The sequence below is a fragment of the Mytilus galloprovincialis genome, chromosome 3 (assembly GCF_965363235.1).
Source record: "Mytilus galloprovincialis chromosome 3, xbMytGall1.hap1.1, whole genome shotgun sequence".
NCBI classification, from domain to species: Eukaryota; Metazoa; Mollusca; class Bivalvia; order Mytilida; family Mytilidae; genus Mytilus; species Mytilus galloprovincialis.
In genome coordinates this window covers 57472047-57487836 of record NC_134840.1, presented here as the reverse complement: position 1 = coordinate 57487836, position 15790 = coordinate 57472047, and the positions used below count along the sequence as shown (strand labels likewise).

Below are 15790 nucleotides of genomic sequence, written 5' to 3'. Positions count from 1 at the left end.
TTTTTTTATTTGTTTTTAAACTTGACATTAAGGAAAAAATTACTTAAAGGTTTGTCTAAATTTCCCTGCAAATTTATGCACCCTGCTCAATTATTAGACAGCCCATATAAATTCTCATTTGACTTATAACATACTAAAACTTATATCTAAATTATAAAAGTCTTTAGCAAACAATCTACAATACATAGGCTTGATAATATATGTCAGCATTTCTTGCGTATTCTAGTCTAGACTCCATCTAATTAACCACCAAGGTGACCTCAGTTAATAGGCACAGTCCTTTGTTTGATATTCACATAGACCAAGGTGAGCGACACGGGCTCTAGTTATAATTACTATATATCTGGTACACTCCTCTTTTTTTATTTGTTTTTAAACTTGACATTAAGGAAAAAATTACTTAAAGGTTTGTCTAAATTTCCCTGCAAATTTATGCACCCTGCTCAATTATTAGACAGCCCATATAAATTCTCATTTGACTTATAACATACTAAAACTTATATCTAAATTATAAAAGTCTTTAGCAAACAATCTACAATACATAGGCTTGATAATATATGTCAGCATTTCTTGCGTATTCTAGTCTAGACTCCATCTAATTAACCACCAAGGTGACCTCAGTTAATAGGCACAGTAGGCATCATATGTCTTCCAAGAAGAACTCATATCTTTGTTTTGTAAATTTTTCACTTATAAATATTAAGATTAAAATTTTAAGAAATTTATTCAGAACTGTCAGCTTGGACCCTTAAATATATTCTCTGTTTGAAAGTCTTAAATGGTACTAAGACAATTCCTTAATTAAATCATTATAGAGGTGAACAACTTTATTCAATGTGTAAAGATCCACTTTTCTCAGTTTGGACTCCTTCACACAGTATAAACCTTATGTGACATTGAGTTGTTTTTTCTTTTCTACACAAGTCCGTTTTTAATTTAATGCTCCAAATTGTTTTATGTATTTGGTCCCAAGAGTACCTGATGAAAATATTTTAAATATCTCCAAAGGTATTCAATGGGTGAATATTCCACTTCTAGGCATCATTTCAAGTAGATGATCTGTTTATACAAATTTACAATTTTATCTAAATTATAATCTGGTATTATCCCAAGGATAAACAAATTTGTTATACTACTAAGACAGTTACCACTTATCTGATGTATATGTATTTTTTAAATTAGTTATATTACATATGGACTTACTGATAGTAATCAAATATTTACTTTTTCAGAATATTTACATAAGTCATTATAACATAATGAATTATCAGATTATAATTGGAGGGCTGACTACTTTATCAGAAGGTAAGGTTTAATAGTATGTTTTCATGTAGATAAATTTGTTTGATGACATCCTTTGCCACTTTCTCCAGATAATAATTGTTTTAATATAATATAAAACCCAGTCAGCAGATATTATCAGATTATTACATGGCATTTTTCATATCGCATGTATTATCAGCCCTAGGTTCAATATCAGCCCAAGAGCTGCATGGCTCGAGGACTGATATTGACCTAGGGCTGATAATACATGCGATATGAGAAATGACATGTTATGATCTTTTTATCATATGCTTCAACAATGGAGAAAAATAACAGATTCATATATTGATCCTTTTACGTGGTTACCGAAAAGAAGTTCAAAGAGTGAAAAGTTCACAGACGTCAGACCCCAAATTTGATGCATTTGATATAAAATCTTTCTATCATATGCCTCAACAGAGAAAAACACATTTTAATATGGACGAATCGACAAAAAAATAATTCAACAATATACATAATGAACATTGTTTGGAAAAGTCAACTTTTTTTAAAGAAACTTTCTAAATTATTATTGAAACTTTTAAAAAATGCATTTATTTAATAATTTTTTTATTTTTTTTTTTATTTTCATTTTTTTTTTTTTTTTATTATTGTACACAATATACTTTCCAGTATCCAAATAGTTGTTTAGTACACTACTTTGTAATGTTTTTCACTCAAAACGTACCATTGATGTGTATTTTCCGGAATTTGCTGAGTATCACCGGAATGCCATGCGATAACGTTACGGAAAGGCATGTGATAAAAATCGAAACGTAATTAACTTTTCATGTCAGCCCGCTAAGCACCAATTCGAAAAATATGGAATATACATTAATTTAATGCTATTATCATACGGTAAAAAACATATGTTATTTAGTCTAAGTATATTATAAATATATATATACTCCTATGCCTTTATAATACTTATATTCAATTTTTAGCTCACCTGACCTTTAGGGCCAGTCAGAGTTATTTTAGTTACTTGGGGTCCATTGTCCTTCAACTCTTAAATTTTGCATTTTATTTCTCCATTGAAACAACAAACTTGTCCCAATTATTCAGGGTTCGACCTCTGCGGTCGCATCAGGCTGCGGTTGTCTCAGGCTGCACTCAGTGAAGCATTTTATTGCAATTCTCATGAAATTATTGAAGATAAATAGAAAATAAAGATGCAAAAAGTGATCTGCAAAATAAGTGAAATGATTGATAATTATTGTCTTGAAACTGTAATGAAAAGAGGGAAACATTTGATGATCATGAAGACCATTTCATACTTACCATGATTGATAATGATTTAGCATGTTGATAAGCAAAAATTTATGTGTGCACGAAAAAATATGGAAAATATATGTACAAATACATTTGAAAATTTAACATGTTATTGTTTCAAACTGTTGATTATAGTAAAGATTAATTTTTTTTTGAAATTTGACAGTGTGGAATTAATTCAGGGAATTTGGACAGACCTCTTTCGTTCTTATTTTGTAGAAGTAGATTTTTCTAAAAACATGAATAAAGAGTGTACAGCATATGAATAATAAAAAGTATCAGATGTCCAGGATGTAAATTTCTTCATATGTTTGTCATATAATTGTACTTCTGTGAGTCAATACGGGAAAAACGTAAAATTATTTTAGATTATCGGACTAATTAATCTTTGTCATGTAACTTGAGAAATTTGTAAAATTGCAGTACACTTGAGAAGGGAAATCAAAGTAAAGCCTTAGTCATTCATGAATAAGTTAAAAATGGTCAAAATTGTAAGTCAACATAATAAAGGGGTTTATTGCTTTGAATGACGATAATTTTTTTTTACTATTTCAGTATTTCTGTCTGATATATATTTAAAACTATAAAAGATATACTGAAAATTTGAACATTAAAAAATCGGCTCTAAAAGATCTATATATTAGGTCAAATGATTAAATTATTAATCAACTATTATCCAGATGCTGCTCCTAAATAACAACATTTACTCTTTTGTTTTGTTAAGCGCAAATGGAATAAAGGATATGTGCACTATTGACACCAGTTGGCATATGTTGTAGTAGTCTGCCCTTGGTTGTTAACTTTTAGGGTGAAACTATTTGGCCAAACATTAGCAAACTTTATCTGAATGTTCCTAGAATTGTATCTGGGGATTTGATCCATCAACATACATGGACACTGTTGCTTGAAATAGAAAAAAGGGGTAAAACTGTAGTTTTTTTTGCTTATATCTTAAAAATTATAGCAATAAAAGCAAAACTGACATAGAGTTTAAATGATGAACAGGTCATAGTATAGCTCCACTGAATTTTGAAATTTCAGAAAACCAATTTCTGAGCAAATTTTGTAGAAGGTGAAATTTTGCAATTGGAAAAATTATCAGCAAAAAATCTTCATATAGGTCAATATGGTTAAAATCCTCAAATTGACTCCTTATAGGCCTATTTGTCCTTGACAGATGATTTTTGCCCAATTATTTAGCTTTTTCTGCACATCTATGATGCATTAAGAGAAGATTTAAAAAGTTTACATGTAAATGTTCAGCATAATAAGATCTCAAAATAAGTCAAACTGGCTGAAATTGTCAACTGATCTCTAACTTGAATAATTCAATCCCTCTTCGTGTCCAATTTTCTTCCACACTTGGATAATGTAGCCATCGTAGATCAGCAGAATATAATGACTGAATTATTTGGGTTAACTGATCCCTAATGTTCATCAAAATTGAATCTTTAGCTTCTTGACCTAAATATGAGTTCTTGCCCTTGGAGACAATTTTTACGATAATTTGTGTTTAAGACCGCATAAATTTGCAGTCGTATATTGGTATCACAGTGTTGTTGTCGTTGTCCGCTTTGTCAGTGCCGTCCAAAAACACTTAGCTTCAAACAATAACTTAAGTTTAAGGGATCTGTATGAAATTAAAACAGAAGATTTGAAACCACAAAAGGAAGGTTTGGATTGATTTTGTGGTCCAAATAAGCATTTTTCTAGTTTCCAGATAATAACTTGTGTGGAAGTGTATGGATATTTCTGAAATTGTACCACAAGGTTCCATACCAAAATATAAAGGTTAGGATTGATTTTGGGGGTTATGGCCCTAACTGTTTAGGAATTAGGGGCGAAAAAAAATCTTTTCTAATACTTTGTATAAATTGCTTATTCCTTGACCAGTTTCAGTGGGGTTTTATTCTTAAATTCTTGGGGTTCTTTAATATGCTGAATCTAACTGTGTATTAATTTTTCGTTTATTTTGGTCATGGTTTCAAATTGGTCTACATAAATGTACAAAGGGTAAAAAATTAAACTTAGTTTGATTTTAACAAAAAATGAATTCTTGGAGTTCTTTGATATGCCGAATCTTAACATGTATGTATATTTTTGATTATGAGCGGTTTGGATTGATTTTGTGGTCCAAATAAGCATTTTTCTAGTTTCCAGATAATAACTTGTGTGGAAGTGTATGGATATTTCTGAAATTGTACCACAAGGTTCCATACCAAAATATAAAAGTTAGGATTGATTTTGGGGGTTATGGCCCTAACTGTTTAGGAATTATGGGCGAAAAAAAATCATTTCTAATACTTTGTATAAATTGCTTATTCCTTGACCAGTTTCAGTGGGGTTTTATTCTTAAATTCTTGGGGTTCTTTAATATGCTGAATCTAACTGTGTATTAATTTTTCGTTTATTTTGGTCATGGTTTCAAATTGGTCTACATAAATGTACAAAGGGTAAAAAATTAAACTTAGTTTGATTTTAACAAAAAATGAATTCTTGGAGTTCTTTGATATGCCGAATCTTAACATGTATGTAGATTTTTGATTATGAGCGGTTTGGATTGATTTTGTGGTCCAAATAAGCATTTTTCTAGTTTCCAGATAATAACTTGTGTGGAAGTGTATGGATATTTCTGAAATTGTACCACAAGGTTCCATACCAAAATATAAAGGTTAGGATTGATTTTGGGGGTTATGGCCCAAACTGTTTAGGAATTATGGGCAAAAAAAAATCTTTTCTAATACTTTGTATAAATTGCTTATTCCTTGACCAGTTTCAATGGGGTTTTATTCTTAAATTCTTGGGGTTCTTTAATATGCTGAATCTAACTGTGTATTAATTTTTCGTTTATTTTGGTCATGGTTTCAAATTGGTCTACATAAATGTACAAAGGGTAAAAAATTAAACTTAGTTTGATTTTAACAAAAAATGAATTCTTGGAGTTCTTTGATATGCTGAATCTTAACATGTATTTAGATTTTTGATTATGGGCCCAGTTTTCAAGTTAATCCAAATCGGGATCCAAAATTAAACTTTGTTTTCAACAAAAATTGAATATATGGGGTTCTTTAATATGCTGAATCTAACCATGTATTTAGATTTTTGATTTTTGGTCCCTGTTATCAAATTGGTTCACATTGAGGTCAAAAGGGTCCAAAATTAAACTTTGTTTGCTTTCATCAAAAATTGCATACTTGCGGTACTTTGATATGCTGAATCTAACCATGTATTTAGATTCTGGATATTGGACCATTATAGGTAAATGTCCAATTTAAAGTTTTTTAGTTCTTAGACCACATTCATTCTGTGTCAGAAACCTATACTCTGTATATATTTAATCACAATCCTAATTCAGAGCTGAATCAAGGTGGAATGTTGTGTCCATACTTGCCCCAACTGTTCAGGGTTTGACCTCTGCAGTCGTATCAAGCTTTGCCCTGCAGAGCATTTTATTTGATGATATTATTATAGATAGTGAGAATTGTAAATGGCAAAAATATTAAGTGGAATGATATCAACAAGTAGGTCCAATAACAAAAAAATGTCAGTTGACTCCTTATTACCCTATTGTCTCAAAAACTGAAAAGACTAGTTAGAAACTGTGAACAGCAAACATGATCTACAAAATCACAGATATCATTGGATGACAGACCCATAATCCAGTTTTTTGGCCTTAAATGCAGATCTAAAATAAAAAAAAATGCACCTTTTGCCTTATCTTGAAAATTATATAGATAGTTACAAACTAGCAGCAGAATGTTTACAGGGAAGCCATTGTAGCTCTTGGAAGCCTCTTATTTCATTATTACATTTTATCTTGAATATCATAATGGATAAACAAGTTACAACAACTCTTTTCAGGTTGCACTTCTGTAAATATAGACAATGAAATTTCCCATAGGAACTCCCCTAACAGCTAAAACTGTGCCACTTTTACTATGAATTAACGCAAAGTTTCATGAAAATTATATCCTAGAATGGAAAGGTGATATGCACTACTATTTTAATCACAGGTCGAAATCTAGGGCTGTGCGTCATATTTTCACAATTTATATGCTCCGAACTTCTATGAATTTAAACTTATAATCAAATTCTGTACTCCCCCTTCCTTCACTTTGGGTCTTTCTCAGAATTCAGATTGCACCGCAACCAAGTTTATCTTTACTGGTAACATTCCCAACTTATGTCTCTCTGAGATGAAACATAGAGATTATATCTGGAAACCAGTATGTAAACAAAACAAGATATCTAAGAATATTATATATCTCTCCAAAATAGGCATGGTTTGTGATACAGCTGTATTTACTGAGTGCAACATCCTATACAGCAATTATAATCAGCAATACAAGATTTTGGTAAAAACCAGTTTCAGTTGAAAACAAATGTTCTTGTTGATTTGTATAAGTTTTAAGCAAACATGCCAGGTGAGCTCTACATGCTCCTATGAGGCTCTAGCTCTTTATATTTTACTTACTGCTATTGATCTTTTTCCCTAGTTTGCATCTTTCAACCTTGATATTGTCCTCAAAATAGTGATAAAAACCACTTATGACAATATAAAGTGAGATCAACAAGTGAAAACAGCAAAGATAAAAGTGCAACATAATTATTACCTAAAGGTCTTAACATTAAGATACAAGTTTAGACCACCACTGTACCACTAATAAGGTTTAGATAGGTCTTGATTGGCAAACATAACATGATATAGTATGAGACTAATTTATAATAGGAAATGGGTTCATTTGTCTGTTTACCTTGTGAAAACTCCTTTTGGGAAAACAATACAACTATCCTTTTTGGCACTTTAAGTGAAACAAGTCGTAATAAACTAGACTACTTTTTATGACTACTGGTTAAAAATTCTGACAATCCTTTTTGGTGATGTCAGTGTACTGCCTATGAATTTTGGACCTCCTGTAACTAACACTGTTATTTAAACAATACCTTTAAACTATTTTTAACCACTTGGTACTGTATCATATATCCCTTTTTGAAAACATTTAAAAAAAAAATCATGTATTGTTTTCTAATGTGAGAAATCACATTTTCGTAAGTAAGTACTTTTATATATGAATAATGAAAAACATAAATTTACACAATATTGAAGAATTGTTTAAGTGAAAATATGTAAACTGAATAGGGAATGATATCTTTAATACATAAATCAAAATTTTGTATAAATAGCTTTATAAACTACAGTAACATGTTCTTATCTTTTAGAATTACTTTTTGTTATGGTTGTAAAAATTATAAAGTGATTGCTGTACAATCTCAATGTTTTGTTATGATATTTTTTTTATAGTTTATAAAGTGCAGTAGAACTTTCAGGTCTATGAAATTCAATATAAAGTACAGAAACAAATATGTACTGGTAGACATTTTATGGATATCATTTTTTTTTTGTAAGTTGGATAGGTAAATATTTGTTTGTAAACAAATCATTGCACTTAAAAGGAATTGTCCTGCATAATATAAGGGACACCTGATGCATGAAAGTGTTATATATAAGGTTGAATATCTTACTATTTATCCATATACATCATGTTTTAACCAAATTGTTTACACATAGGTTGGATTATATAAAAATTGTAAAAAAGTGGTGAGTTTTAAGGAAGTATATCAAAAGTTTAGATTTAAAAAAAAAGTTGTCCTGTTTGCATTCTCAGTAAATCTGGAACTTATATTACTCCATTCACTGTATTTATAAGCTAACATGATTGAGGAGTCACCTGGGCTTATTTCATTGCTAATTGTGTTAGTCAGTATGATAACCTTTGGTTATTCATGTACTATCTGTATCATATTTTTAGTTCACTTCACCAAAAGGGTCTGTGTGCAGGTTTTACTGGGCACATTTTATAATTTTAACACTCATGGAGCTTCATTGAGCCTCTAGTTCATTTTTCATCATCATCCCTTTACCAAATATTTCTTATATTTGGAATAATTCCAAATTTAAAAATTTGTGCAGTAGGAAATCACTAAAAAGCTTTAAAAGTTAAACATTTAATTGATATGTTAAATTTGTCATGCATACGATAATATGTTGACTTGGAATACAAGAATTTATATTTTAATATCTCATCTATTTAAATAATTATTGGTAGTAAAAACATCAAAAAGGTTTTGAATATCTGATCAAAATCAAACTTTTAATAAAATGTAATGGCTGCTTTCTCTTTTTGACAGATTTAGTTCCCTTTGATGAAGATCTTATAACATTCTTGAAAGACACTTGAGAATGTAAGTACAGATTAGAAAGAAAGAAATTTGTGACATGAATTGTAATTTGTTGGTACAACATCAATTGTAGTGACTGAAGAAGATTGATAGATTTAAATCGTTAACTTTTAATATGATTTTAATGTTTAATGATCCTTAGATATTCAAAAACTCCCATTTTTATGGCTCATTTGTCAATTTTTTTTATGCAGGTTTGATTTGATGTATTTGTAACCATTAATGTATGATTTTTTAAGTCATTTGTTTGGTTCATATGAATTTTCCATTTTCAAAATGCTTATTTGTTTTTCCTTTGTTGTTTTTAAAAATGAATCAGACTGTTGGTTTTCACTTTTGAATTGTATCACGTATTGTCATGGCAGGGCCTATTATAGTTTATTATGTAGTATGGGTTTTTCTCATTGTTGAAGGCCTATAAGTGCCTTATAATTGTGTAGACCCTCGTTCTTTGGTCTTTGGTGAATCGTTGACTGATGGACAATTCTACCTGATCTCCATATTTTTATAATCCGTGAAATTGATTATTAAAGGAAATATATGTAAAAAGTGAATAAATGTTAATGGGACATTCAATATTAATTTTAAGTTTTGAGATGATTTTAAAACCTTGACATTGTTTGGTTGATGTTTACCTTAACAATAACCATGGTTAATAATATTCCTGTATAATTGGCTTTATATCGTAAAAATTGTATTCACCTATTTCTATTGATACATTACAAGTTATCAGTCAAGGATTAATGAAATGAAAGATTAATTTAATATATTCTGATACTCAGTCGCAAGACCTACATAAGAGCCTCAGCCAACTACACATTCCCTTATCTGAATGTAGCTATAAGAAAACAGTGAATGCATAAATAGAAATATTGGATTTAAAATTTCCTCATAAATTAATATAATGATTAAATGTCAGTTAAGCATTTACTTCTAAGAGAAATCTATTTATAGGTGTTTTATATAAGGCTGAATATGATCAATATCATTTAGATATCTGGGTATAGATTTGGGCAAATCAATCAAACAGTATTCTGTGTACCTGGACTGAGAGAGCTGGCTGAGACAAACTGAAGGTAGACAAGCTAGGGAAAAAAATCAATACCAAGTCTGACGCAAAGAATTGTGATCTTTCTGGGGAGATGCTCTAAATATACTTTGATGTCGTCATAATCAAAGATTCTGAAATGAAAGGATATATTTTTGATATCAAATATGGTTTTATATGTGAGACCTTTATTTTGACTTTATTCTGCAGCATATTTATGTAAATGGTGCATCAGTGAACGTGATTAGGAGATCCCCACATAATCATAAATTGAAGGAAAATCTTTCCTGTCGTGTAATTAGACATGGTGTAGATGGTGTTGAGGACCAGGACAGCTGTTGTATAAACAAACGTGATCAGGTGTTGATGATCACTGCAGACATATTATCTAATTACCCAGCGATGTGCAGTGATGGCTCAGGTAAGGACATTTAAAGTCAAATTGTCAGTTCCAAGTATAGAAAAATCATGGAGGACTGTCTTCATGAACATGGATGTAGTTCAGTTATTGGTTAAGGCCACTGTAAGATGTTGTTCTTCGTGTGGCTGAATCTGTAATTGATATAGCTAGACTTTACATTCTATGTTTTATATAAGATAAATTTATGCATATAAAATGGAAAAGTTCTAAAAAGACAGTTAAATTTGAACAGTGAATGAAGTCTATCCATCTAACAAATGGGATATTTTATACTTTATTGAATGGAGAATGGATTTAATTTTATTTGCAAATTTTTTTTTAAAAGAAAGCAATTTTCTGTGTTAAATGTGAAGAAATTTTTAATGTATTAATTGAAAAAAAGAGAGAAACCACACAATTAAAACTGAAATTCTGTAAAAATGATGTATTTAGATTATGAACCTTAGCTTTTGTACTACCAGACTATATTTTTTTGGGTCATTTTTAGAAATGATTTAATGATAAATGAATGAAGGAATTATGAATTATTTTCTGCATTTTTTGCAACCTGTTTTTAGTGTATTTTTACCATCCATTAGAGTCGAAGAATGACCTCGATCCATAGTTTCTTTTATTAATCCAAAAGCCTGCTAGCTGTAAACAATGCATTCTGTTATTTATTTATGATATTGATTATTTATGAACACTGTGTTAACAAGAATTAGGATAATAATTACAGTAAAAAATAGTAAAAAAAAAACACATAAAAACAGGTCGTATCTAATACATTTTAATTGTAATTTTTTTATGATATTGATTATTTATGAATACTGTGTTAACTAGAATTAGGATAATAATTACATTAGAAAAATAAATAGGTCACGCTTAAAGTTCAATTTTTTAAATAAATTGTAAACAAAGCATTTTTTTAAATTTTATTTATGATATTGATTATTTATGAAAACCATGTTAACAAGGATTAGGATAATAATTGTTAAAAAAAAAAAGCAAAAACAAAAAAACCCAGGTCAAACTTAAAAGTTCAATTTTTAAAGTATATTGTTAACAATGCAAATTAATTGTTATTTATTTATGATATTGATTAATTATGAAGACTTTGTTAACAAGAAGTAGGATGATAATAATGGTAAAAAAACACCAAAAAAGTTCAATCTATAAAATAAATTGTAAACAGTGCATTCTATTTATTTTAAATTTAATAATGATATTGATTATTTATGAAAACTATGTTAACAAGGATTTATTTATTATAATAATTATAGTAAAAAAAGGCAAAACACTACAGGTTACGCTTAAAGTTCAATGCAATTTAATTGTTATTTATTTATGATATTGATTATTTATGAATATTGTTAGTAAACAAGAAGTAGGATAGTAATGATAGAAAAAAACCCGGGTCACAAATTTATAATGGGATATTATATGTCAGACAGAAAGTGTGACAAACTACATGGACAGCCCTTTGTTTGTCAAACATTTGTTTACCAGCTGTATGTCCATATTTTATTGTTGTTTATGTACATGGATCAATATTCCTATCCAATGGTTTTATCAAATATTAATATGTCACACCTGCTGCAGGGGGGCATATGATAGATAACATTTATGTAAAGTGTAATATCTAGAAGCTGTTTACATGGAATTTTATTTGAACTGTATTTTATGTGTTGAATTTTTTTTTTCATTTTTATTTTCAAAACACTTGCATAATAATACAAAGGCATATGAGTTATGGTTTTTACACTACAGAGAATTCAATGTCAGATAATCATAATCAAGTTGCAACAAATTTTAACAACTCTTTTAATAACTGTTATCATAAGAACAATTTAGCTTTTCTGCTTCAAATTAATTCATGTTTTTTTTTTAAAATTTAAATTGTAAAATTTAAAAATATTTGTCAGGTTTTTTTTCTAATTCTTTTATGTGAATATAGATAAATACTTAAAATAGCAAATATCATTTGTATTTTGATGAATTACATGATAAAAAACATGAAAAAAGATATGAACATACTTAATTTGATGGACTTGTTTAGAGTAAAGCAACTAAGAATGCATATGAGTAAAATACATATTTAGAATTTGAACAATAGAATTCATTATTCTAATGCAACAACGTTTGTAACGTTCTTTTTGATTGGATAACGTCACTTTCTAACATGGCATCAATTGACAATTGATACTATGGGACGTACGCGCAAGCGCAGACGGCATATGACAGATTTTAAATACATGTTTTAATGTTGTTTTCTGTCAGTTTCATTAGAATGGAGATAATAATATTGTATTTTAAGCTCCGACGGCATCAGTTTGGGATTTGATGGTCGCAAATACCCGTTTACTGTCTCCGCTAACGCGTCGCCAGTAAACTTAATTTGCGACCATCAAATCCCCAATTGATGCCGTTGGAGCTTAAAATACAATACAGTTATCTCCTAAACAGACTCACAAAAGATATTGGACTGTACAATGTCTACAACAAACCACACCAACCACCAACAACCAACTCATTTAAAAAAAATGTCATGGAAACAACAACAAATAACACTTGGTCTTGTCAGCCTGACCCGGTACAGACAAACACTAAAAGCTTTCTCAAAACCTTTTTCCAGAATCATTAATCTTTAAAGGATTATTTTTATAATTCCTGTTTGATTTTATCTATTTAGCAAAAAAACAAGTCTTGTAAGATGCCAGTAAGGGGTCATCAGCCATAATTCCCAAACTCTGTGGTACTATAATTGGATTCAATTTTTCTTTTTTATTCTATGCATATCTTTGACTCAAATAGAACACCATAAAGTATTTGCTGTGGTCCACATATATTGTGCCCTTTGTTCAATGGTCCACATTTGCTGTGCTTATTTTGTTCTATGGTCTACTTCTGATGTGCCCCTATATTCTATGGTCCCCATATATCAACAGCCACTTAAAACATACAATGTATGATACATGTGTTACAAGAGAAACATCTGATAACAATAATAACAATATATTTTTTTTTAATTTGTCAAAGTCTGTGACCAATTGACAGAGATTTGTTTTGTAACATTGACAGAAATTTGTAAATGGTCATGGCTTTCCATATTTAAGGAAATATATTTTGTCATCCCTTTAAAGAATTGCAGGTGATAATCATCACAATTACCTCTGAATAAAAATAAAAATAAGTACGGTAAAATAGAATAATTAAATTTTTATGCCCTAACTAGGGGCATTATGTTTTTCGGTCCAATCGTCCGTCTGACCCACTTAAGGTTAAAGTTTTTGATCACTGTAGTTTTTGATGAAGTTGAAGTCCAATCAACTTGAAACTTAGTATGCATGATCCCCTTGATATGATCTTTCTGATTTTGATGCCAAGTATTAGGTCCACTGAATGTTCAAAGAAATATAATAGTGAAAGTGGGGCATCCATGTACTATGGACACATTCTTGTTATACAAGTGTTTACAAAATTTGCACCAATGCAATGGCGGATCCAGGGGGGGGGGGGGGTTGCGGGGTTAGAACCCACCTTTTTTTTGGCCGATCTATGCATTTGAATGGGAGCATATAGTTGGAACCCCCCCTTTACTCTGGGTTGGGAACCCCCCTTTTTAAAATGGCTGGATCCACCACTGCAATGAAACATTTTAAAGAATGAATTACATTTAAATTTTCATAATATTGGAAGTTTTCTTATATAAGTCAAAAGTGTATTTTGGTTTGACAATTTCATTTCAATGCTTTTGCTTCAAAGTGACTAACATCTTTCACACAATTGGCCTTTAAAATTAAGCTGTTTGTTAGTTTAAAGAAATTATTTGGTTTTGCTAAAGAGCAAAGCCTACTGTATTAGCATATGGTAAAGGTGCATTTCTGCTTTGGAATGGCTACTTTAACTTTTAAGTCCAGTAATAGTCCAAAATTATTTACAAAATCACTGAGATTCTAGAAATGGATTTAGTGGTGGATTAAGAACTTTTCATAGGGGTTGGCCCCTGCTCTGACTGACCTAAGGGGTGGCCTGCTTAAGTCAGGCTTCAGTGATTCCTTATATAATCAACCAAATTTTTCTCACCTATTGGATATGCCTGTTGTTAAATGTGATGGTCATAACTGTTTCCATGTATGGAATACTATGGATGGCACGTTAGTTATCTGTATGCTTGCTATCAATGAAGGCTTCAATTACTTGGACCTTAAGGTAGATCATCAGATCTGTGTTTGAATTGAATTGTCTTGTTTTTGTTTATCTTTTTATTCTGGCCAAGCTCTCCTATGTTATTCTTTATAAAACTATTAATAAAACTGTTTAAGATATCTTTCCAAGGTCTTTATACATGTCTTTTAACACTTGAGATCCATTGATTTAGAATATGTTTAATATTTCATGAGTATTTGCTTCAAGTAAAGAGAAATCTTCATGCAATATGCTACCCCATAGTATTAAAGGTGTTTCTTGATAAAAAAATAAAAACTTAATGCAGGATTCTGCTGCTCTTAACATGGTTAACCAGGGAACCAAAATAAATTTAATTAATTTTTTTTTTATTGGAATGGAGTTTGTTGTGTTGAAAATAGACAATAATTATGATAAATTCTGAAAATAGAAAGAAAAAATACAATAATAAATCTGCAGCTTTGAGACTTTCACTTGAATGTCCAATTTGTTTGTCAGGTTTGTAGTTATTTAATTTTGACTAGTACAAGTTTTTTCCTCCATTAAATTGCCAAATACTTTACAATGAAAATTGTCAAAATACTTAACAATGAAAATTGCCAAAATACTTAACAATGAAAATTGTCAAAATACTTAACAATGAAAATTGTCAAAATACTTAACAATGAACATTGTCAAAATACTTAACAATGAAAATTGCCAAAATACTTAACGAGAAATATGTATTGTTTTGGGTATAATAGATTTTCTACCATTTGAAAGGACTGTTATGTTCAATTTTACATTGCAAATATTTACAGATTGATAACTTGCAAATCCAGCGCTATGACAGAAAATAATGATCCAAGAGTACTAACAATTTCTGAAAGCTAGTTCAAAGTCAACTAGTATCTCAATTGTTTGTAAAACAATTGAAAGGTCTTTCCTACAAAAGTGATGTTTTCGTAATGTACTTTGTATGACCTTTCGTTTGATATACGACAAGCATACCTTCTGAAAATTTTCGCTTTTTACACTTAATGACCTCATCCGCCTACAATTTTGAGATCGGAAGTATGATATATGTAACACAGGGTAGATGAGCTTTCCTTTGATATGCGACAACACCATGTTCTAGAAAGTTTGATTTTTGCACTTAATTACCCTATCCAACTAATTTTTGGAGGTCGGGAATTTGATATTTCAAATGTACACATCATGACCTTTCATTTGATATACAACAACCCTACCTTAAAAGAACATTTATTTTTTGCACTCAATGACCCGATCCAACCCATTTTTGGGAGACGTCAATTTGAAATTTGAAATGTACGCTTAATGTTCTTTCATTTGATATGCGA

At 30.0% G+C, this 15790-nt stretch overlaps 1 protein-coding gene across 2 annotated transcripts in view; it reads left to right on the top strand.

The window, feature by feature from the left end:
- Window positions 1-15790, top strand: part of LOC143068427 (ras guanyl-releasing protein 3-like) — a 102167-nt gene that overhangs the window by 24078 nt on the left and 62299 nt on the right. For both annotated transcript variants that reach the window (XM_076242482.1, XM_076242483.1), the window contains exons 3-5: window positions 1233-1305; window positions 8764-8817; window positions 10073-10283. In XM_076242482.1, coding sequence (XP_076098597.1) covers window positions 10229-10283 — 55 coding nt within the window. In that variant the 5' untranslated portion in view covers window positions 1233-1305; window positions 8764-8817; window positions 10073-10228. The remainder of the gene's footprint in view (window positions 1-1232; window positions 1306-8763; window positions 8818-10072; window positions 10284-15790) is intronic.